Source organism: Gracilinanus agilis, chromosome 2 (assembly GCF_016433145.1).
Source record: "Gracilinanus agilis isolate LMUSP501 chromosome 2, AgileGrace, whole genome shotgun sequence".
Classification (NCBI taxonomy): Eukaryota; Metazoa; Chordata; class Mammalia; order Didelphimorphia; family Didelphidae; genus Gracilinanus; species Gracilinanus agilis.
This window is the reverse complement of record NC_058131.1, coordinates 350739711-350764560: the sequence shown is the minus strand read 5'-3', so window position 1 is coordinate 350764560 and position 24850 is coordinate 350739711. Positions and strand designations below refer to the sequence as shown.

The 24850-nt window shown below is 44.4% G+C and overlaps 1 protein-coding gene across 2 annotated transcripts; it reads right to left on the bottom strand.

The window, feature by feature from the left end:
• Positions 1 to 4156: 4156 nt before the first annotated feature.
• SQSTM1 (sequestosome 1) lies at positions 4157 to 15565 on the bottom strand. 2 transcript variants are annotated; one of them, XM_044664400.1, is made up of 8 exons: positions 14048 to 15565; positions 10178 to 10273; positions 8730 to 8956; positions 7671 to 7839; positions 7385 to 7468; positions 5440 to 5672; positions 5102 to 5183; positions 4157 to 4755 (listed from the first exon to the last, which is right to left on the bottom strand). In XM_044664400.1, exons 1-8 carry the CDS (start codon positions 14220 to 14222, stop codon positions 4598 to 4600), a joined length of 1224 nt encoding a protein of 407 aa, XP_044520335.1. In that variant the 5' UTR covers positions 14223 to 15565; the 3' UTR covers positions 4157 to 4597. The 2 variants fall into 2 exon arrangements, with proteins under 2 accessions (XP_044520335.1, XP_044520334.1); XM_044664399.1 differs by having other exon boundaries at positions 4988 to 5183; positions 14048 to 14547.
• Positions 15566 to 24850: the final 9285 nt, after the last annotated feature.

Below are 24850 nucleotides of genomic sequence, written 5' to 3'. Positions count from 1 at the left end.
AATCACCAACAAGGAAATGTGTTTAACTCCAGTTTGGGATTAACAGTCCAAAATAATCACTATTCGATTCCTTTCCTGACCTCTCCCTTCCAGCATTTCCAGGGTCTCTTCCTAGTAATATATCAGTCCTTCCAGAATGAGAAAGATGGGTTATAGTTCAATTGCTTCAGGGTCAAGGAAAGGTAAGCATTTCCTTAAGAAAAGATTTTTGTTCTTCAGCTAAGTGGCCCACACACCAGAGAAAGTCTCAAAAAACTTTTTATAGGCAAGAGAAATATTACTTCGTATTTCTAGAGAAATGGAAAAAAGATTTTAATATGTTTCTACTAACTAAACTTAACTTTGTTCAGTATCATCAGTGCCACTCCTTTTCTTGAGGTAGCTATATATTATAGCATGACGCATTTTGGTTCAACTTGTCCTTTCAAAACTATATAAAGTCTTTCTATGCATTTTATATTTGTTGATAAACACATTAGGTGATTTTTAATCCAGTCTCTAACCCTTCATTCTTCTAAGGAGTTCAACCCATTTACAATGAGCATTTTTGTTACTTATTTTTCCTTCTTAAATTAGATATCAAATGCCTTTCATCAAAAAGACCTTTGGAATCAGCTGGTTCTCCTCCTCAGCTGTGGGGCAGGGGATAGTACACAGGAAATCCCAAGTGCAAATGTGGCCTCAGCTACTTAATTGCTGTGGGACTCAGGGTAAGTCATTGAACTTGTTTGCCTCAGTTCTCTCATTCATTAAAAAAAGAAAAGAAATATCTGTATAACAGCACCTACCTCACAGGGTGGTTGTGAAAAAGCTTTGTCTTACTTTTAAAAGCACAACTTGCTCTATGCACTTCTCTTTTTTAAAGAAAAAGTTCTCTTTTCTAAAAGCTGCTCTGAAATGTCTGCTTTTCCTGTGAAGTTTTCGGAGTTGTGTAAATGAGTGACCATCCAATTTTGGCCTTCATATTGCATGCTTATCAGGCTGGAAAGTTGATTTGAAGTTCATGACCAATGCTTCTCAACTTTCTCAAATTCCTAGAGCACAATGTTCAGATTCTTTTTCCTCTGAATTTTCTGTGATGTCAGGAATTCTGAAGTCACTGTGTCCTGACCTCCTCCAATTTTGGCACAATGCAGCTGCAAGATTGCCAACTCTGGCCAGTTCATTCCTGAGCCATTTCCTCTTTGGGATGAATAGAATCAATTTTGACAGTATTGTCCATTGGTGGCTCCTACTAACTTTCCAGATGATTTTTTTTAAACCCTCACCTTCCATCTTAGAATAAATACTGTGTATTGGTTCCAAGGTAGAAGAGTGGGTTAAGGGCAGTGATTCCCAAAGTGGGCGCTACCGCCCCCTGTTGGTTGTTTTTTTTTTTTTTTTTTTTTTTTTTTTGCTGTATTGCTGCAGCAATCCAGGGAAGCAATGATGACCAGAGGTACATTTATCTTTCCTATTAATTGCTATTAAAATTAAAAAATTAATTTCCAGGGGGCTAAGTAATATTTTTTCTGGAAAGAGGGTGGTAGGCCAAAAAAGTTTGGGAACCACCATTAGGCAATGGGGGTTAAGTGACTTGCCCAAGATCGCACAGCTGGGAAGTGTCTGAGGTCAGATTTGAACCCAGGATCTCTGCTGAGCTACCCAGCTGCCCCCTTTTCAGATGATTTTTAACAGTTTCTATGTGCATTATTTTTCTAGTTATTCTTTTTATCTGTTTTAAGCTCTTCTCCTTTCTCATGATTTTCTTGTCAGTTTTAATTCTCTCCAAGTGTTCCTTGTAATTTTGTTTGAAAAATCCTGTTTCCTTTCTTATTTCTGGAATATGAAAATATTCCACATTCCCATATTTAGAAATACAAGAACCATATTCCTTCTTGCTCCTGCCTGGTTCAAAAAGGACAATTTTAAACTAGAAGGGATCTTACACACACACACACACACACACACACACACACACCCCTATCTCCCCCCCCCCAACCCCACCCCCACCTCTCCCCACCCAGATCTGGTCCCACCTCTTTCATTAAAAAACAAAACAAAACAAAGCAAAACAAAACAAAACAAAAACCCTGACTTTTCTTAGTAACAACTCTAAGACCAAAAGCAAGCAGGGACTTGGTGAAAGGAGTTAGGTAGCTTGGCCAGGGTCACACAGCTAGTAAATGTCTGAGGTAGAATTTAAACTCAGAAAGATGAGTCTTCCTGACTCCGGGCCTGGTGCTGTCTCCATTATACCACCAAGCTGCTCTCTGTTCTTCAGGGTGCCTGGGTTCAAATGCACTCGTTGAGTGACCTTGGGAAAGTCATTCCTCTATCTGGGCCCTTATGTCCTGTAGAAGTGAAGAGGTTAAACATAGTTGTCAAGGGTCCTTCGATTCTAAGATTTTACAAACTTCCCAGTTCTCTCACCTCCATGGTCCAAGAGGATTTGAAGTTAAAATCCTACAGAATTGGTGTAAGAGGAGAGTAAGTTTTCAGGATCCTAAAATCCATAGCAAAAATCCTGCTTTTGTTGGGCCACTTATCTGGTCCCAGAAATGTTATAGGAAGAATTTCACAGTCCTCCAGTGGAGATTTTCTTATTATTGCTGGATTGTTGTTTTTTTTTTTAACCCTACCTAGCTCTGGGTGTAGGAACAACTCTGGTTAAATGACTTCAGGGCCACACAGGAAGCTTCTAAGGCCACCTTTGAACCCAGGTCCTTCAGATGGCAGGCCTGATGCTCTATCCGTGGTGCCACCTAGCTGGTCCTCAACCCCCTTCATCTTACAGAAGAAACTGAACCCCAGAATGGCTGAGCTCTACCCCAAAGTCACATGAATAATAAAGCCAGAATTTTAAACAGGATCTGGCCTTTCATTGACACAATTGCCAATCTCTAGTTTCAATTATTTTTTCCTTCAGCATTGTGGCAAGATTTGTGTGAATCGAGTCACTTTTGTGCAGCTGTGCTCCTAGTGCCACTTCTAAGGAAATATGCACCCAATATTTCATTCTGAAACATGATCTCCTTTACTAGCTGACAATTTCCCTTTATCATTACTTAGAGATTTCCTGTACACCTGTCACCCCACCGAGGGCAGCATCTACCATTTTTATATCCCCCACTTCTCACACCAGAGTAGGTGTCTCTCCAGTGAATGTAAAGCATGGATACACAGGCTCTGTACTAAAGCCACCTAGGATTCTGTGCCTCCCTAGCGGCTAGCATGGGGACATACCTATCTGAACAGGTGTGATCATTGACCTGAATTTTTAAATCCACAAACTAAACAGTGGAGGCACAAGCTGACCTAATAGCAGTTGGAAACAAGCAGCTCCAGCTCTGGGGGTGCAGTTAGCAACTAGAAAAGCACGTCTAGTGTCTCCTTTCTCCTCTCCCTTGTCCCTGCAAAGAGGGAAGGTCAGACCTCTCTACTTAGCTCAGACTACAATGCTGTTGAGGTGACATGAGAAATGTCCTCAGGTGCACATGCAGGAGGGGAGGAATGTGGGGAGAGCAGTCCTGCTCTACATCCCTCTCCAGAAAGGCAGGTTTGCCCCTGGAGAGGGCCAAGTGCCCTCTGGTACCATAGATTTACCTCCATGGCTCTAACCCATACTAGCCCCTATGAGGACGCCCTAGGTAGGGGGCTTTGTCCAGCCCCTGCTTTTCCTGAGCCTTCCATACTACAGCTGTGGAGTCAGAAAAATATTCTATGCTATGAACTTTGCCAGGCTTCCTTCTGAAATAACCAATTAGTGGGTAACTTTAAAATAAGTTCCATAAATTTGGTTTAGCAAGGAACCTAAATCCCATTTAAAGTAAGGTCTGTCACCAAGTTCTCTTGGGGAATGCTTAAGATTTGTGGTGTAAATATTTCCTTTATTCCTCAAAGGTTGGTTTAGAAGTAATTTAAAACCAAATAATCTTAAGAGGGCAGCTAGCTGGCTGGCTCAGTGGATTGCCCAGCCCTTACCACTCTTCTGCCTTAGAATCAGTCTTGATAATGAATATCTTGTCCAAAAATTTTGTGCCCATCATTAATTCACTGTCCCATATCTTGCCCACTCAGTTTCAACACATTCATCATGTAATTTTGTGCATTGTGGTGATAATGGGTGGTGATGTCTTAACCACCTGGCATTATAGACAGGGACACAAAACTCAAAAAAGGCTGAATAAATGTTTATTGAATGAATGGTGTTGGATTATGGCAATTTTTCCCACCAAAAGAAAGCAACATTAATTCTTCACAAGTTTAACTGTTTTAACTGCAGAATGGCTACAGAGGTTTAAGACAACTAGTACAATTCTCTTACACCACAGCTAAAGGAAAATGGAAACAAAGACTGGGAACAAAGACACCCTTCATTTCATGCTCTCCTCTTTCCTCAGAAGAAGCTAGTTCCATCATCCTTTGTTTCCTGTCTCCCCCTTTGAAATAAGAGTCAGGGGTGGGTGGCTCTGGTGCTCACAACAGTATATGCAAAAAGTGAACTAACAATATGGCTTTTCTAACATGACTGAACACAGAAATAACCTTCACAAAGATGAGCTTAACTCAGGTCAATGAAAAGTTGGTTGAGGAAGTTTTAGAAGAGCAGGAATCTCTAGGGGTGAGGTGGGTGCTTGGAATACTGGATGGCATCGAGAGCGGCCCCAATGTCGTAGTTCTTGGTCTGCAGGAGTCTGGTGAGCCAGCCTCCCTCATCGGAGAAGCCCATGGACAACATCTGGGAGAGGGACTCAATCAAGCAGGGATCTGCTTCTACCAAAGACAAGAAAGTCATGAATATTCACATGTGTACATAGCGGTCAAAGGGCCTTGGCTAACTGGGCTTTTGATTAAAGATAGGATTTGGCTAAAGGGAGGATGAGGTTCTTTATACCCCCAAGTTCAACAACACAGCCGCTTTGTATTAACTAAGGCTTCAGCAGTCACTTAGAAATGGAGATGGACCCCCAAAACAAAATACTCTGAGTTGCTTAAAGCCACTTGCCTGGTGGAAGATGTGGGTATAATGCAGCTTCCCTGAGCCCTGTAGGCCCCGCTGGAGAATGGTCCATGGAGTTTGGACCATTTGATTCTGGCATTTGTAGGGACTGAAGTTCACCTGTGGAAGGATCCACTTCTTTAGAAGACAAGTGAGTCCAGTCATCATCTCCTCCTGAAGAATTTCCAGTCTCTGTCTGTTCCTGTAAGAAGAAACAATGACTAAAGCATGAAGAGGGAGAGTCAGGTGTCATGACTTTTTGGCCATGTTAGGGGAGGAGGAACTCACTCTATCTTCAGTTTTATTCTGAGACATCCACTTTCAAAGCTGGAATTAAAGATTGGGGAAGTGACCAAATCATTCTCTAAGATGCTCACGAAGCCAGAAATACCAGGAAATTTAAAGCAGGCTTAGGGTTGAATCACATCACATCTAGCTGGGTGGCATTTTCAACTTACTTGAGCTAAGGGATTCTTATCCACTTCCATGCTGCAAGAGGCCAAAATTATCTTCTGCATTTTCTCAGAGAGGGTCATTTCCATTTCAGAATTTTGGGTGTTTGCTTGGCTCTGACTGGAAGAAGAACTGCTTGGTTGAGGGCTCCCCTTCTCCTCACTGCTGGGCTGAGAGAAGGATTGAGTCACTTTGCTCCTTTTCCCACCATGCTCCACATCAATGTCAACATCAATCCCTAAAAGATGAAGATTATTAAAGCCAAGATAAACCAACTACAAATAATGTCAATGAAAACAAGGCTAAGAGTGGAACTGGATTAACAGTACAAATGAAGTTACTATTCCCATGTATTAATTCATTAGTCAATGCATGATTTTATTTGCATCAAACAATCCTGTAACATTTATTTAAGGGAGGAAAGAAAAATCCCAAGGGTTCCACACAATCTGAATAAAATAAATCTTATGTAGATATAGTTTCAAAATAAAAAAATAGAATTCTTTGTTTTTTTTAAAGTGAGTAGGGGGCAGTTTAGATGGTTCAGTGGATTGAGAGCCAAGCCTAAAGGGAGGTCCAGGATTTAAATCAGACACTTCTTAACTGTGTGACCTTGGATGAATCACTTGACTACCTAGCACTTACTGCTTTCTGCCTTGGAACCATTTCAGTTAGCAAATTTAGGAATCTCCTTAATACAGGAACTCTTGAGGGATCAAATTCCTATGAATTATGCAAATAGTGATAATGAACTAGTGCAAAGCCTTGGAAGCATTTGCCAATCCAATCGGTTCATCACAGTTTTTTCTTCATTGTTTTATGCCAGTGTTCTTTCCAGAGCATCTACCTTCAGCTGCTCTTTTCAGAAAATGGCCAGCTTGTTCCTGCTGCTGGGCCTTCTCAGATTACTGCAATCTTGGTCTTTGCTCTGTTCAGATCAGCTAAAGACTTTCCTATCAAGGTCAGGTCCAGTAAGGTTTGCTGCTCTATTTTCTTCTCCAGTCAAGTCACTGGAGAGTAATGGTGGGGGACTTTTCTGTTCATCCTCTCCCACTTGAGAGATAAATCTCTTCAAGGTAATATCATAAATCTACACTAATGAATGCCTAAATCTGTCCTAGAATACTTGGAAGTATATAATTTATAGTATATGCCCATAGAATATATACAGCTAAGTGACACAGGAGATAAGGCTCCTAGGGTCATTTAAAAGTTTGCCTTAGTTAATCTGTCTAAACTGTAAAAGGTAAATTGGAGCACCTACCTCCTAAGCACACCTAAGGGGTGCTTAGCAAATGCTAGTTTCCTTCCCTCCTATATAAAAAATCCAAGCTACTTGTTAAAAAAAGTCAAGCTACTTGTTAGGCCTTCTTGGTGGGTTAAAAATTCTAGAGTTACTTTTACCTTATCACACTTTTCCTCTGAGACATCTGACACTTCCACTTGCCAGAAACATGTGATTTGGGGAAATAATAGATCATTAGCTCTTAATTTTCTAGAAGTCAGTGTGTGGTATCAAATTGGAAGAAGGGGGCCAAAGAGACTAGATAACCAGAAAGGTCTCTTCCTGCTCTGAATCTATGCTCTTAGTTATCAGACAACTATACACACTATACCTTGGTTCAAATCAGTAGGCAATAGAGAAATGCTATTTTAGCTGCCAAAAGAAATGCTATCACTGAGTAAAGGTTATGTCCATGACTGTTACAAACAGCTGATAGATCCTAGTCCCCATTTCTCCTTCAATTCCTAGCCAGGAAAAGGGATCTCAAGACTAACCTGCATTTTTTCATGAAAGCCAAGTAAGCCAGAAGATTTTAGGACTGAATCTATACCCAACTACAACAATAACACAAGCAGCTGAATCAAATTTGCAAGCTGCCAACTTTTCTTCATCTCTCAGCAGCCACAGAAAGTTACAGATATAAATCCTAAATAAAGGTCACTTACCCAGAGGGCTAAGAGCAGCAGCCACACTTTCCCCTACATTCTGCAGGAAGGTGACATTGGGGTCCTGTTGTGAACTGGTACTAGCTAAAGCATTTAAAAACAGTAAGAGCCAATGAGTAAAAATGTTTTGTGTTCACTTCTATTTCCACAGAACAATTACATGCGCCAAATCCCTCTCTCCTCCCTCCTCCCCTGCTAAACAGTTTGCCTCCTTTGCCAAAGGCTTGCACATCCCAGATAGGTTAGGTCTCTTGGGAGGATCTGGGAATTCTCTAACCCATCTGACCTTGTTCTGCTCCTGGAGTAGGAGGAGTCCTGTTCGATTGGGCCTGGGCAGCAATCTGATTCAGGGCATCAGGAGGAAAGAATCCCCAGCAGCCTGGCATCCATCCACCAAAAGGTGGGAAATTCGGCCCATGTCTCATCTTCTGAAGCCAACGTCTGCGAGAATTCCACTGAAAGAAACCAATCAGGCCCACAGATGAGAGGGTTCTGCGGGCACCAACCAGGCTCTCCCCCAACTCTGAGGGACCTGCATTTTGAGCTGGACACAGCATCTTCTTTGGCATCAATCTTTTCCATGAGCCCCTGAACCATATTTAGCTGAGTGACTGACCTGGGATGAAGTACTTGTTCACCCTGGGCCTCAGGCTCTTTCTATCAGCAAAATGAGGAAGTTCAGGCTCTAAAATACCATTCAACTCTACCCCCCCCCTCCCCTACCCCTACCCACCAGGAGTCTCTGTGGAAGGACATGGAGCAGACTTAGCAGCCACTGATTACAATCAGCCTTTTTCTTCCAGGTGAAGCTCTTCCTGACCACCACACTCCAAAGTGCAGGTTCCTCCCCCTGCTAATTCCCATTCATGTACTTTGTGTGTGTGTATGTACTCTTCTGTGCAGGTCAGGTCTCCCTCTGAGAATCTGGAGTCTCCTTGAGGGCAGACTCTTAGGTGTATCCCCAGCATTTAAGCCATTTAAGCCTTATCCATAATTACACTGACCTTTTATATACTACATCTCCCTTGGGAGAGGGAAGCTCCCTGAGGGCTTGGATGCCCAGCATCCAACACAGTCAGTACTTCATGCTTCTCAGTGGGACAGACTTGCCCAGGATAGCACATTGAGTGGGGGGGCCCTCTCTCCACCACAAACTGCCTTTCCTTATAGAGGGTACTCAGAGAGCATGAGATAATGAGAGAAGTGGGCTGCTGCCAAGCTGGGCAATGCCTTGAAGGCCAGGCTCAAGCTCGCCTGGCAGAGCTTTTAGAGACAACATTTCAGAATGGAGGGGGGAGACCAGGGACACGTTGGCAGGCCTTTCTTTCCAGGCTGCTCGCCTCACCTCAGGGTGGTTGAAGGGATTCTGAAAGAGGATCATGTTATGCTCCTTGTGAAGGCCTTTGGCCTCACAGGTGTTGCACAGGTCGTAGTCAGGGCAGATGGTACATTTGAAGCGATTCCCCACCACTGGCCCATTGCAGCCATCACAGATCACGTTGGGGTGCACCATGTTGGTGGGAACCTCCTGGGCGCAAGGGGGACGATGCTCCCGCTTACACTCCTTTTTCTCTAAAAATGGGAGGGTGAGAAAGAAAAGGGAAGACACTTCAGTTTGCCAGTGGACAAGATGCCAGCCCTATGGCTTGGGCTGAAGCCTGCCAGATGATTACACAGACCTAGAAAGTCACTTCCTCTGCAGCAAAAGATGAGGACAGAAAAGACTGGAAGCAAGGAAAGTCCTATATAGTGAAGGAAATAGAACCAGGAAAGCAGTATTCAAAATGACAAAATTTTCTCTTGGGCCTGTTTTCTTTCACAAGCTAACTGGTGACTTTCATAAGCTAATAAGGTGACTGCCCTAAACTATATCAAATAGCTTGCCTTCTAAATGAGGGAGGGAAGGGAAAGAATCTAGAACAATTTTTCAAAAAGGTAAAAATTTTCCATGTAACTGGTTGTAAAAATAAAATCATTGAAATTGTCAAAGATGCCAACTACTCACATTTCACTCCCCCTCAAGTACCTCTCCCTGTGTGTCATTCTTATAGCACTAACCCTAGAATTCACCGATGACTGCAGGGCTATTTTAACAATAGAAATGCCTCTTCCTACCACCATTTTCCAGGAGAGCAAAAAACTCTACCAGGGCAGAGTCTGGGAAACTGACTATTATTCAAAGCCTGAGGAAGCCTCATTAACACGGGGATGGGTCCCAAAAAGCTGTCTTTGGTTTAAAGCAAAAAGAGCCATCAATGCAACTTTTGAAATTTTTAAGACCTTACACATAATACCAAGTCTTAAAAAGTGTCTGGGGGGTCCCCCTTTGCCAGACTCAGGAACACTTTGACCAAGCCCAAAGTAGAAGAGGAGACAAAAGGAATGAATGGAAAGGAAAAGGAATGGAATAGGCAACCTTTTCTACTAAAAAGGAGTGAAGGAAGAAAAATAGAGCAGGCAAAATTCCCAAAGCAGCAGCAGCTGTCTTTGTAATCATAAATAGCACCTGACTCAGTCCCTTCAAAAGAACCAGAGTGCCAGCTTCTATTTTTGTACACAGGATTCCACCTCAGTGCAGCTATCCTCAAAGGTCCTCTCTTCCAGGTAATGATTACTTCCACCTCTAGAGCTTGAAAAAGGGTGCAAAAGAGCTTTTCTCCCAAGCACCCTTAGGTCAGTGTTACAAGTATTAGCCTCATTTCAGTTTCCAACCCAGAACTCCCCCCATTCCAAGTCCAGGTTCCACTGTGAGAGCTTGTAAGAAATGAGCCCTGCTTCCCAGATTATTCTCACCTTTAATGTATATCCGCAAGATTTCTTCTTTAATGTAGCACATGGCCATGCCTAGCTCCTCATCACTGGAAAATGCAATCAGGTCCCCATCTTCATCTAAATATGAAATATAGCATAAGTCAGTGACAATACTTGTTTAAGCTTCCTTTTTCTGACAAATCAATGAAGCTATCTATTCTCACTATAAGCAGGGGCCAAGGTTATGCACTGCCTTTTCTCCTCCTCCATGTCTGGCAGTGCTAAGTACCCATTAATCCCAGCCACCCACAAATCAAGGATGGTGTCTACAATGTCTATCATGGAAAAATTCACTCCTGTCCCATAAGCTAAAGGTGAATCAACTAGCCTTAAGACTTGACAAAAATATTAGAGTAATTTGCCATTTCCTTCTCTGGCTCTACAGATGAAGAAACTGAGACCAAGACGGGGTTAAGTAACCTGCCCAGGGTCACAAAGCTCCTAAGTATGAGCTTAGGATCAATCTTCCTGACTCCAGGCCTGGCACTCTCATATCCAGTCATCTAGCTGCCCCCAGATGTCTTCGGTGCAGGTTTTATTATATAATAATATTATAAGCAGGGGAGGTCCTCGAGCCAGTGGGGACAGTCCTGTCTCTGGTGGGAATTGGGCAATGGGGCTTGGAAATCTGCGTAGGATCCCCTTCTGGAGAGGCAATTCTTGCCAAATTGGGCATACTAGGTCAGGATCCTAGTGGCTGGTCCCAGTTATGGACTCACTAAATCTAGGGCTGGGGAAAGGTTTCCTTGGTGGTGGTTGGTCCAATCCAATAAGCACCCCAACACCCCACCCCCTCCTGTTCCCTCTTCCCAGGTTCCCCATTGCCTTGCAAGCTGAACTTTCCTTGTCATTCCACCAAAATAAATGACTCCCTCCCCCCCAAAATTACTAATGATCTCTCAGTTGCCCAATCCAATGGCACTCTCCTGATTCTCCTGGCTGTCTGATCAGCCAATTTCAGCTAGGTGGCTCAGGGGATTGAGGGCCACACTTAAGAGAAAAATCTGGCCTCAGACACTTCCTAGCTGGGTGACCCTGGACAAGTCACTTAAACCCCAATGTCTGGCCTTGGCCCTACTGCTTTTTTCTGCCTTAGAACCAACATAGTACTGATTCTAAGATGGAAAGTAAGGGTTTAAAAAAAAAAAAAATCTGGCCCTTTAAAAATAGGAGCATAGCTCATGGATCTGTCCCATGCCCTCAGGCTCCCATAAATTTCTCCAAAATCTCTGCTCACCTCTATTTTCATATCTCCAATTGCCTTTCAGACATCTTGAATTGGTATTGTCCAGTAGACATCTTAAACACAGAATGTCCAAAGCAGAACTAATCACCTATCCCCCTGAATTCTGCTCCTACCTTCCTTCTTACTTTCAAAAGCCTTTAAAGCCCATATTCTTAGTCCAAGCTCACTGAATCACTCACATATTTATGTTTTATAGTATGTTGCATTACATACATCTATAATTATGGTGGTTATATTAACATAATTTTTATTATCGTAAGTATATTATTCATGCCCCCAACAATTGGAGACAACCAGGTGGCTAAGTGGAAAGAGAGCTAACCTGAGTTCAAATCTGATCTCAGACATTTACCAGCTATGTGGCTGGGCAAAGTACATAACTTGTTTTGGAGAAGGAAATGGTAAAACCAGTCCAAACTTTTTTGGAAGAAAACATCATTAACAGTTTGAGTGCTGTGCTCATGAGGTCACCAATACTCTGATCCACAAGCTGAACAAAACCCCCTCCCCAATCCATTATAAACTCCTTGGGGGTAGGGGGCATTCAGTCTTATCTCCCCAGAGTGTTGCACAGAACAAGCACTTAATACCAGGAACAGGGGAACCCCAATTGCCAAGCCAGCCAGATTTCACCTTTGCAGTATCTCTCCAATAAGGCTCCTTGGACACTACCACCACTCTAGTGCAGGCTCATATCTAAATTGCACAAGGATTCATGTTGTCCCATTCCCTTTCCCCACCCTACTCAATAAATCCCAATAACTCCATCAAAGCCCTTTATAACCTAGCCCCTCCAGACCTTTCTAGTCTTAAGCCTTACTCATTGATTCAGTGACAATGGCCCCTGGGCTGTTTAATTCTCATCTCTTCTGGGTATTTTCCTCTCTCCCCCATGCTGGGAAAGTTCTCCCTCTTGAATTCTGACCACTGACAGTTTCCTAGGTTCCTTAAGTCACAACTAAAAAGCCTATCTATCTATCTATCTATCTATCTATCTACAGGAAGTCTTCCCCAACCCCTCTGAATTCTGGGGCCTTCCCTGCACATGGCTTCCTTGTCTAATCTCCTCCATTAAATTGTAAGCTCATTTAGGACAGGGTGACCTCTTTCAGCACAGCTGGTGCTTAGGTGCTCTCAACAGATGTTTTGACTGATTTCAAGCACCTGATTCTCCTCCCGACCTCTGGGGAAGGGCCTAATCATCTCCTAAGTATCTCCCCAAGGTGGGCCTGTTATCCTGTGTCTATCCATGCAAATATTTGTGGGCAAAGATGAGGATGCTAGCCAGTTTGTTGGAACTAAAATGTTATTTCTCAAGTTTGTTCAAAGGTAATGAGTTGGAAAATGGTCACAAGTTCCAGAAACTTCTGCCCCAGCAGAGTACAACAGCCAAGGAACATCTGTCTGAGATTTCTGAGATCTTCCCCAAAGCTACCCACAGCACTCAGGCAGGAGACTGAAAAAGGCCCCAAGGCCAGGCAAGCATCAAGGCATCACTTCTAAGCGGGTCACAGCAGAGGGCCACTGGGTTGGTGAGGCTGCCAGGCTCAAGCCAAGGCTATAATAATAATAATAGCTAACATTTATGTGGCACTTGCAGTGTCAAGCACTGTGCAACTTCAAATCACATCTGAACCTCCTATGCTATCATAAATGAGGAAACTGAGGCAAAAAGATGCAGTTACTTGCAGTGTTACACAGCTAATAAGTTTGAGCTAAAATGTAAACTTAGTACCTAAGACAGTAAATAGAGCAGACCAAGGCAGAGGGCCAAAAAGATTCCATCAGGGATCTGTCCTCAAATTTATGCAATTTCTATCCTGACTTTTCCAGACCCCACTGAATCTCCTCAAAAACACTGTTATTTGTGCAGGTTTATATGTTGAAATTTCTTATGTGGTATTATATACCAATGATTATATACTCTAATAATACAACTGGAAGATTTTTTATCTTCGATGGGAGTTCAATCATCATTTTCTAACCTCAATAATGAGCTCATTCCATAGTTGGTAGGCCTGGAGCAAAGATCAGGGTTCTAATCTACCTTCTGGAGAAGGAATACTTCAGTATCTTTCCAGAAAAACCGGCCACAATCCACATCAGAATTCGAGGAAACACCGAATAGAAACAGCCAAAAACAAAACAAACCCAGCCCCCACACCCTAACAAATTCCTTGGGGGTGGAGACTGTTCCGTCCAGATATCCCCGCAGTGCCTTACACACAAAGTCCTAATAAAAGCCAGCTTCATTAAATGGAAGGCAGGCCATTGACGCCAATTCTTGAGGGATCAGACGCAACCCACCCTAGGTCAGGAGCAGCACCTGGGGAGAGTGGGCCGAGGCCAGCCTGGGGTGGGCTCGACGTTAGGCCCGGCCTCGGCAGTTCTGCCTGCGCCACAGCACCCGGGCCCGCTTACGTAAGCCCAGCCGTGGCTGGCCCGGTGCCAGGTAAACAAGTCGCAGGGTCGGTCCGGCTCAGCTGGGCCTAGACTCCGAACCCGAATTACGGCCACCAAAGACCACCGACCTCACGCCCCTGGCAGGCACCACGGGCCTCGCCCCCTTCACGGCCGATACCCTCGCCGGGCCCGCCCCGCCTCACCTCGGTAGTACGCCTGGAAGCCCCCGGGACGCAGCGCCGGGAACACTTCGGCCACGCGTCGGAGAAGCTGCTCGCAGCGACCCGGGCCGTCTACAGGATCCAGGGTGAAGCGGCGGATCTCGCGGGCCGTCTCTTCCTTGCCCATAAGGTAGGCTTTCACCGTCAGTCGCTCCATGGTCAGCGCCGGCGATAGCTGTGGAGAACTCGGACAAACGGATGGGGACACGCGCAATAGAATTCGGAACTCGCGGACGGGAGGGGTCAAGGGAGAAAGAAAATGGATATAAATTCACAAAGGAGAGACAAACCAACGCTAGGGACTGCAGCCTCGTTCTGGCTCTTATACGCGACGACCGACGGCGAAGTCTCCACCCAGGGTGGGGCGGAGCCATTTGTCCCTCCTGGTCCCGCCCCCTTCCCTAGACCCCTCTAACTCACTTACCTCTCCTATGCGCGCTCCTCTACTTGTGCAGCCCCACTGGCGAAAGGGGGCGTGCATTCCCAGGAGAGAGAAACACTCTGGGAGGAGGGGGCCAGGTTTCCCTCTCTACATACTACCAGAGGTGGGCAAAATGACCTTTGGGGGCGATAGGAATTGAAACCAGCACTATCCCTTGGTTGGTTTGGGGGGTGACGGTGGGGGCCGGCAAGGAGCTTCATACATGTTCGATGTAAGGGATTCTCTCCACTTGTGGGAAAGTATCTCAAGAGGATTCTTATATGTGGAGGGGAGGGGATGTCGCTGCATCCTGGAGGAATCAGAGAAAGGAGGAGCATTTGTCCCCTGAAGAGAAGTGGGCTATTCCTGGAGCTCACTGTGAGGTTTTGGGGGGATGAGGGCCATATGTGCCCCCAGGGATGGGGGAAATTCTGTAATCAGATTTTGGAAGAAATGGGAGAACAATCAGTGTCCCTGAGGAGGGGGCAGGGAGGGGGATATCCCATTTTTGGAGAGGTTTCTCAAGGGGTGGGGGTGGGGGGGTGCGTGGTATCTGTACCTGTAGAGAGAGTCTTTTGCAGTGGGCCTTTAAACTCTGGGGAATGTCTGAGCCTTGTCTTTGCTCTGAGGGAGGGGGAGAACACAGAGCTGTGAGCAATGAGGGTCTTCTGGCCTCCCCATCCCCTAGGAGCATGGGAACCTGGGAATGAAGAGTTTGGTGACCTGGCCTGTTCTGCAGGGGCCTCTTCATCCCTGCCTCATGGCTCCAAAGACTCAGGGATTTCCCCACATTCATCAAAGGACCTGACCAAGCATGACTCAGCAGGCTCCCTCAACTTCAGCTTGGCCTGAGGAATCTTGGGGCCTCTGGGTTCTCTCACACTTTTCTCTCCAAGCTCTGGTCCTCAGTGGCCCTGCTACTTTCAAAGGTGCTTTCAGAACAGACTGAGCCCAGAGCTATCCCTGCTCTCCCGACTGGTAGTTAGCCAAGAAGAAGAAAGGAACCCTGGCTCCCCACTGACCTTTTCTGCTGATGGCCAGAGCTCTGAGAGGGGTTAGGTAGATGTTGATTTGGTCTTCATTTTTTTTTAATTCATTTATTTATTTGTTTGTTTGTTTGTTTATTTTTAAACCCTTACCTTCTGTCTGGGAGTCAATACTGTGTATTGGCTCCCAGGCAGAAGAGTGGTAAGGGTAGGCAATGGGGGTCAAGTGACTTGTCCAGGGTCACACAGCTGGGAAGTGTCTGAGGTCAGACTTGAACCTATAACCTCTCATCTCTAGGCCTGGCTCTCAATCCACTGAGCCACCCAGCTGCTCCCTGGTCTTCATTTTTAAGTTGGGGAATTCTCCAGCATCCTCAAATGGCAAGAGCTACTTGACTGTCATATGAAATAGCAATTCTAATATGTCAACAAAATAGAAATTTATAGAAATCTACTCACTATACAACAGAATGGAAATTAAACCATGCCTGGCACATAGCAGATACTACATGTTGATTGTCTGATGGACTGATCTTCCCCAGTCCTCTCCTAGAGTCTATCCACTATTCCCTGCCATTGACCCCAGAGGCCTGTGGTCCTGAACTCTTCACATCTTTCCCCAGGAGGAGGCCCAGGTTAAAGGTTGAGCCTTTCTGTTCTGGGTGATACGCAATCTTGGTCTCTTTCAAAACAGCTCAAAAGGTGCAGTCTAAATGAAGTCTCTCCAAACTGCCCCAGTTTCTGGTACCCTCCTCTCAAAACTGACCTTGTGTTTATTTTGTTCATATTTGTATATGTACATGCTAACTGCCCTAAGATTGTGAGCTCCTTGAGGGCAGGGCTGGTTTCCTTTGTCTTTGGATCCCTAATGCTTAGCACAATCTCAGGTAAACAATAAGCCCTCAATAAATGCCTTTCCATTGATTGATTGATTGGCTTGGGGCCTCTGCTCTTTCACTAAGGAGTGATGATGATGATGATAATGACAAACTGGTTTTAGGGAATAAAACATATTTTTTAAAGTATGTCAGTGAGTTTTGTTGGGCCAAGAGGGAAGAGGGGTTTCATTATTTACATCAGTGAACCCAGGCTGGTTTCATTCTAGTCCCAAGGATAATTTGATCATGGGGTCTTTTTTAGGAATCTTGGTCACTGGGACTTCTCTCCAATAAGGAAGGATTTTTTTAGAGTGGATAAGAGCTCAGGGTCTGCAGTCAGGAAGTTCTTCTAATACTAGCTAGGTCACCTTGGCCAAGTCCTCTAATCTCTATCTCAGTTTCCTCAACCATAAAGTGTGGATAATAACAGCCCCTCCCTCCCAGGATTGTTGGGAAGATCTAATGAGATAGAAAATATGTGTAAAGTGCTTGGCACAGGGCCTATCTAAATTCTCTTTTTTTTTTTCCTTTTCTGTTAGCCATCTACTGCAGGCTCTACTTCCTTCCAAATGGGGCATTTCAGGCAAGATGAAGACTATGCCTCTGTCTGTTATTCAGTCATATCCCACTCTTGCTGATCCCATTTAATGTTGATACTGGAGTCCTTTGCCATTTCCTTCTGCAACTCATTTTACAGAAGAGAAAACTGAGGCAAACAGGGTTGAGGGACTTGCCCAAGGTCACACAGCCGATAAGTATCTGAATCAGGATTTGAACTTGTCAACCTGAAAAAAACACAGAATTACTAAAGTAGTTAGAATGAGAGTCCTTTAATGAAGGTAGAAGGAGTAATCTGGGAGGATACCCAGAACCTTAGTCCTGGGACTTCCACCCAACCACAGACTACAATGTGCTTATCTAGATTTTTGGAGGGGCGCTTATGCCCTGTCACTGCCCTGGGTCCTGTACTAACCACAGTCTAAAATGCCTGAGAGAGGCCTGGATGCAATAGCCAAAGGCTAGGCTACCTGGGAGAGGTAACTAGAGGGAACCTAAAAACACAAAAAGGGCACTTAAAACTTCACTCCATCACTGCTCCTTTCCAGGTGCACAATGGGTGCTTGAAGGTCTCTAGTTTAGCCTGGGACAAGGGTCAGTCAGGGAGTTTTCTCCAAGGCAAGTTTTCATGGGATAAAGGTTAATTTGGGGGTTTCATAAAATGAGTTTGTCAGAACCCAGGAAGACGAGTCTTTCTGACTCCCGACCCAGCACTCCATTCACTGTACTTAACTATTTGCTACCCTTTCCTAATGACTCTACCTTGAAACTCCTCAGTTTAGATCTCAAAGCCCTTCACAAACTGGCCCTAACCTGTTTTTCCTGAGTCATTGAGCATTAACTCTCCTTGCCACAGACTGGGATCCAGCCAGAATGGCCTTCCCTCTGCTTCTTGTGCCCTCAACTTTGCCCAGGCTTTCTCCTGTGCCCGCAGCCCCCTTCCTCCTCATTTCTGCCTCCTGGAGCTTCTGGTTTCCTTAGAACAGTGATGTAGAACCTTTTAGAGACGGAGTTCCGGCCCCACCCCCACTCTACCCCCAGACTGAGTGCCCTGCCTGCCCCTACCAAGAGACCCTATGCTGTGCCCCTCCCTGCACCAAGTGCCAGGCTCATCCTGCCTGCCCCTTTACCCCACACAGGGGAGAGAGAAAGTACTCCCATTGGGCTGCCTGGCAGAGGGGCCAGGGAATGTGAAAAAATGTCAGGAGCAGTTCTGCCCAAGGCTCTCTGCCTTTCTAGTAACAAACTCTCGGGGCAGGGGGTGGCCTCGTACCCAGAGAGTGGGCCCTGGGTGCCATCTTTGGCATCTGTGCCATAGATTCAACATCACTGCCATAGAAGCTCAGCTTCAGTGCCAGCCAGCCCCTCATGGAGGAGGCCTTTCCTGATCCCTCCAGCAGCAGGTGCCTCCTCCTGAAAGGCTCCCTCAATACCTGAATCTGGACCTGTTTGATGTCTTCCTCTCTAGTCTCCAAGCTTCTCCAAGGCATGGACTTCACTTTTGTCTTAGGATCCCCAGCACCTGGCCCAGTGCCTGGCACCTAGCAGATGCTGAATAAATCCTTGTCAGCTGATTAATTGCTATAGAGTTTGCCATAGAATATCTCATTTGATCCTCCTAACAATTCCTTGTGGGCCAGCTAGGGATTGTAGTGGATAGAGCATGTTTGACCTGGCCAGGTGACCTCGGCTAAACCACTTCACCCGGTTTGCCTGTGTCAGCTTGAAATCTGGAGACCCCAATTCTGCCCCTATTCCCTTGAGAATTCTCCCCAGAGAGATTTCTGATTTAACCATTTCAGATTGAATAATAGACCTTAAGGACTAAAAATCAGACATTAAGTACCCTTTTGTCCTGATACTTTCTCCTATTGTATCAAAGTCCTCTCCCAGGTAGCCTAGCCCTGGCTGGATCCTTCCCCTTTTGTATCCCTTGTAAAGCATTAGCCTCTCCCTGATAATCCTGACTTGGCTTCCCCTTTCCTTGTAACCCTGGTAATGTCAATCAATCATGCTTCTATGTCCTCATTTCCCCAAAAGGTATATAAGTTCCCCAAATTCTGTTGTTCCTCAGGGACTTCATCTAGTGTGGTGATCCTCCAAGGGATATGTTCCCAGAGTCCCAGGGTGTAGGCCCTGTAAAGTTCTTGGTGCTGGGCTCTATGTAGCCAGGGAATATTGGACCTATCCCTTTTCTAATTAAAGTCTTGGTTTTTCTGACTAAACTTAAGTAGTCAGGTTTTTTCCAAGTAGTGTTTTTTCCAAGTTAACACCTCAGTTTCCTCATCTGTAAAATGATCTGGAGAAGGAAATGGCAAACCTCTCCAGTATCTTTGTCAAAAAGAAACCCAAATGGACTCAAGAAGAGTCTCATGCAACTGACAACAAAAACAATTCTGTCAGGTTGGCACCTCAGATATCATTTTCTTCATTTTATCAATAAGGAAACTGAAGCTCAGAGCAGAGGAACAGGAAGGAGATGACAGGGAGTCCAGGGAACAGGTCAGCCAGGGACCTAGAAATGAGTCAGCAGCACCAGAGCCTCAGGGACAGTGGGAAGGAATTCTGCCTGGAGGTGTGGCAGAGAACTTTCCAGAGAGCACCAGAACCTTGGGGGAATGCCCCAACTTTCACACCTGATTCCTTAGGCCACACCTCTCCCTCTTGGGGATTGCTCAGCTAGGCCCACCTCCACTGGGTGCTTTCCCAGGAAAGAAGGGAAGATTCTTCTGGTCTTTGGCAGACTGAGGCCTTGGACTGTGGGGAAGGATGGCTCAAGTGAGTTGCCAGTTTTGCCAGAGTTCTCCAGCAGGGCCAGATGCCAATGTCATCTTCTGGACCCAAGAGTTGTCCCTGCTCAGATTTAAGGCTTAGAGGCTTTCTTACTTGGACCCTGAGACTGGACAGGACTTAAGAAGTCAATGGAGTTCAGAAAATAAAATAGCGTTTGAAAGTAACAAAGAAAGATGTTTAGGGTTTAGTTTTTTTGAGGAATAGAGACTTGTCAGGAAAGTGTTTAGGTCTTTATTCCTGGTTCTCTATCCACTGAGCCATCAAGCTGCCCCCAGCTCTATTCGAAGACTCTTTGAAGACTCTATTCAGCTGTTGTATGTGTATGTGTACAGAATATGTCCCACAGGGACTCTGTCCCAGAAGTCATTGTCCCTCTGTCCCCTTTAAGCCTAGCCAAGTTCTTCCTCCCTCTGCTGGGTAGGTACAACTCTTGGGAGTCAGGGGGAGATGGCTCAGGAGTCTCTCGCCTCCCTTCAGCCAAACAGGGCTTGGTTAGGGCAGAGTATCAGAATCTGGGGGAAAGTCTGCAGATCTGATTCCTTTATTTTCTTAAACTTTTTAAAATGTTTTTCAGTTACACAGAAAAACCATTTTAAACCATTGTTATCTGACATTCATTTTGCAATTTAGATCCTCCCCTGTCCTTCCCCACTCTCACCCCATCCTGGAGGCATAAACAGTCAAATATAGGTTCTACCCATGCATGCAGTTACAGAATACACATTTCCATATTCCTCATGCTGTGAAAGAAAACACATTTGGCACATGCAAATAAAAAACTTGGGAAGGAAAGAACTGAATCTCTCATTTTAGTACCCTTTTTTCACCTCTCTGTCCCCCAATACTCAGGCTGAGCCCCTTGAGCCTCTCTGAGATCATCTCTCTAACCCCAAGGGGCAGGCAACCATCCCAGTGTCAGGGACTTTAAGCCTCTTGTCTCTGGCTAAAGCCAAATGCCCATTGCCTTGTGGGATTGAATTTGTCAGAAAAGGGGAATCTTCAGTTCTGAGGAGAATCTTGGGCTTAGCACATACTTCTTGGCACATGAGAAATGCTTAAATAAATATTAATCAACTTACTCAACTTTCAGGCTCAGTTCAAGCTTACAAAAGGGAGAAAAGACTTTCTCTACAGGCTTGGATCTCCTTGTGAAAGTGGGGCCAGGAGAAGGTTCCAGCCCGTGTAGGGATTTAGGGTCCCGAGCCCTAGGAGGGTCAGAGGCTGTGGGGAGGCCAGATTCCCTGCAGTAGATTCTCTAGTCTCCAGTTCCCAGGTTGTTATCTGAGGCCCTGAGCACTGCCCACAGCTCATGAGACTCCATGAGTCACAGCCACCTGACTCTGACCAGTCAGGGAAGGGAGGGAGGACTAGAGCCCGAGCTGGGGATTTCCATCCTGCTATGTTTACAAATCTTAGCCTGCTTCCAGCGACATTTATGTACTAATTATGACTTGACATTTGCAAATAATAGTCTAATTCCAGGTCCTATGAATTTTTCTAGGATGCATTCTTCATTTATATTGTTTGTTATAATTTTATATTCTGGATTTGAATGCATTACTACAAATTACAAACATTATGAGAATACAAATTAATTTCCTTGTGTTTTAATGCATGTTAATTTTCAATAGCATTTTACAATTGATTAATAATATTTTAATTGTCTTTTTCCTAATAGCTTTAACTATTGCATTTTGCTCTTCATACTAATCTATTCAACTAATTTTTAAGAACTAGTGAAACAGTGAACACAGGAGGCATAATCTGACTAGGATCTAGTACCTTAAAGCTTAGATTTAAGTTGTCACTATAATTATTATTTTTTGCATTTTGTAATATTACTTGAAACAGAGATAACTACTTAAGTTGAGCCAGATTTCTGTAAGTTACAAATTTAACATTAGCTCCTTATTTATGTTTTCACTTTACTGAGTTTGAATTGGTATAAACTGTCACTCTTCAATAGTACTATTCCACCCTGTTTCTGTTAAATTAAGGCCTTTGTTTTTACCCATGATTATATTTTTAATACAAATTGCATGTCATACATTAGGTTATGAATTTCTCAAACTCCTCTGTCTTTCCCATTCCTCCAGAATGAATGAGAAAGAAAGAGATTTATTTTTTTCAAAATTCCATTGTGATCACAGACAAACAAAACCATAAAACTTAAATTACAAACATATCATAGACACATAAACATAACATAACATATAGGAACACAGACTAATAATCAAAGACACATTTCCTGGGCATTTCACATATACTCTAACAAATATAAGACATCCTATCAAAAGATCAATAAATCATATCTTCCATAGCTAAAGAAATCTGGAGAAAAAAGAAAGTTTATTAGTCCCCATTTCACACAAAGACACAAAAAAAAACTTCGCAGTTGCACAGAAAATACAAATTATGTCATATCAAAATTGCATCAGTGACTTCAAGGTAGGGATAGTCTGGAATAGAACATGGCCAAGGCTGAATCTCAGCTGCCTTATTATCAGAAAGCTAAATGAGGTTTTGTCTAATTTTGACCTTGGTGTCTGGATAGTTTCAAAGGCCATACAGCTTAAACCTCTAAATTTCTTGTCTTAAAGAGAAACTGTTAACCTCTTAACTGCTGATTTGCTAAGGCCTTAAAGTTTTCCAATAAGACTATAATGCTTTTCCAATAAGAAAAGGTGTGGATCATAAAAGGGCTCAAAAGAGGAGTCAAGATTTTTATCTTAGATAGCCTATTCTGTCTGGTTCTGACTAGCAGAGTAGCTTTCGATGGGGTCCAGATAAAAATATCTATTTGAGACTCTGTTTCTCTTATTGGTCTCCCACAGACTAGAATAACAGGTGGTGGGCTGAGCATTAGTCCACTCCCTCTCTTGTATCCTCCCTCGGAGCAGAGCTAAGGATTCCTGTACAACCCCAGAATGATTGGCATAAAAACAGCAAGATTCTCCCAGTGCCACACAGAATCCTCCCTGCTTAAAGAAAAGGAGGTCCAGTCCTTGCCTATTTTGGAGAACCATTTCTTCCAGAGAAGACAGTGATTTTTCCAAGAAATTAACAGAGGTTTCTAATTCTCTAAGGTCTAAATCAGTCTGGTGAGAGAGACTGGAAATTCTGGTTTCCCTGAACCAGGGCAGCAGTGCTTAGGGCTGCAGTTCCTCCTATACCCAGTCCTACCAAAATTGGGATGAGAATGGGTACTCCAAGATGCCAGACAAGGCCTGCCAGGTGTTCACCAGTCTGCATCCCTTTAAAATATTCTCTACCTTCCTTCCCTAAATAATAGTAAACCTGGGGAATAAAAATGAACCAGAATGCAAATTACGGGGTTATCTGCAGCGTCCTTTGTTCTTAAGGTATAAGGGGATAGACAAGGCGTGCGGCCCTGGTACAGGCAAACCATGTACCAGGAGAGGCTTTCCAGTACCAAATCTCATAAGGGTCAGAGGTAGGTGCAGTGACAATGCTGACACAGTGAGGAGCAAGAAGCAAACTACTAAGATCTGCCTCAGACTCCAGAAAAAAATAAGTGCCATTATCCTATAGGTCCCCCCAGGGTAAGAATCGGCTCATGTCCCTATTTACATTGGATTTTGGCCTAATAATCTGTGATTGAGGGGACATACAGAGCTTTTGGAGGGTTTGGGTTCCTCATGATCCCTGGGGCCCCAATACCAATATAGTAAGATATAGTAAGAAGAGGGGCAGCTGGGTGGCTCAGTGGATTGAGAGTCAGGCCTAGAGACAGGAGGTCCTAAGTTCAAATCTGGCCTCAGACACTTCCCAGCTGTGTGACCTTGGGCAAGTCACTTGACCCCCATTGCCTATAAAATAAAAAGGAAAAAAAAGAAAAGAAAAGAAGATATAGTAAGGAGGTTGAGAGTTCAAGCAGAGACTACAGTCAGTTGTTGTAGGGGGGGCAAGGGGCTGGCATCCGAGAAGGTGAAGACTGAGAAGGGATTGCTCTCTCTGCATTCAGGTGCCCAGGAGCAGGGATTGACAGGGTAGGAGCAGTTAGTTCAGGTCTAGCAACAATGTCTCTGTTCACTCCAACAGGCGAGGGTGGTAATTTCTCCTCCACCAACCTACATCAACTGGATTCCTTGCTGGGGTTTTGGCTTTCTTGAGGTCTGTGCTGAGGACAGAGGGGCCTGGCCAGATCTCAGAGGGGAGTAAGCGGATTGTGAGCACAGGGCAAAGGGGAGAGGCTCGGAGGTGGGGCAGTAGTGCTGGCAATGCAGTCCCCTTCCAGGCAGAGCAGTTTTGTCCTGCAAGACAAGCTTTATCAGAGTGCCCTGCTGATAGACAAGCATATAAATGAACTTTAAACACATTAATCCCCAATTAGCACTGTCAACCAGCCCCCATATGAGCCTGCAGGATCCTTCCAGCTCTTTCCCAGGAGGCTCATTATCCCACCTCAATTCCCCCTCTACTAGTAACTGAGTCAAACCTTTGACTCAGTGTCAGATAAGGGTACATAGTGGAAACAAAGGAATTTTCCTGCCTATAGTTTGCCTGAAAAACTTCTACACTATGGGGGTACAATGTCCTATGATGCCATCCCCACCTCCTCCAAATATCTAAGGGAAGAGGAATGATGGTTTCAATCTTCTGTAGCTTCTTCATAGCCAATAAGGGGCATAGAATCCCTGAGAGGAGGAGGAGGAGCTGTGGGCACAGGGTCTTCAGGGCATGTCTGCAGCAAATGCCAGGGTCCTGAAGGCATGGAGACTTGAAAGACGTGTTTCCAGAGACTGTTTCCCTGTACTGGCAGACAGGTCACAAGGGGGAGCATCAGTCCCTAAGGCAGAAGTATAGAACCCAGAACCGGGGCAAAAAACTAGAACACCGGATATAAAGAGAGAAAATTAGCACAATAGAAACTGATATTAAACATTAACATTTAGGTATCTTAGCCAACAGACTTCATCTCCAGAAATCATTCTCTGACAGGAATTGATCCTTTTAGGAAATTTGATTCCTAAGTTGTTTGCAGAGATGGTATGTGATGTTTCTGTTAAAGAATATCCTTTTGCAAAGCTCATATTAATATGGCATCTATAAATACTTGAATAACAATATTTTCCAGATGAATTTCTTTATCCCAGATTCTGGAGGGAATCTAGAAAGCTTTGGGTTA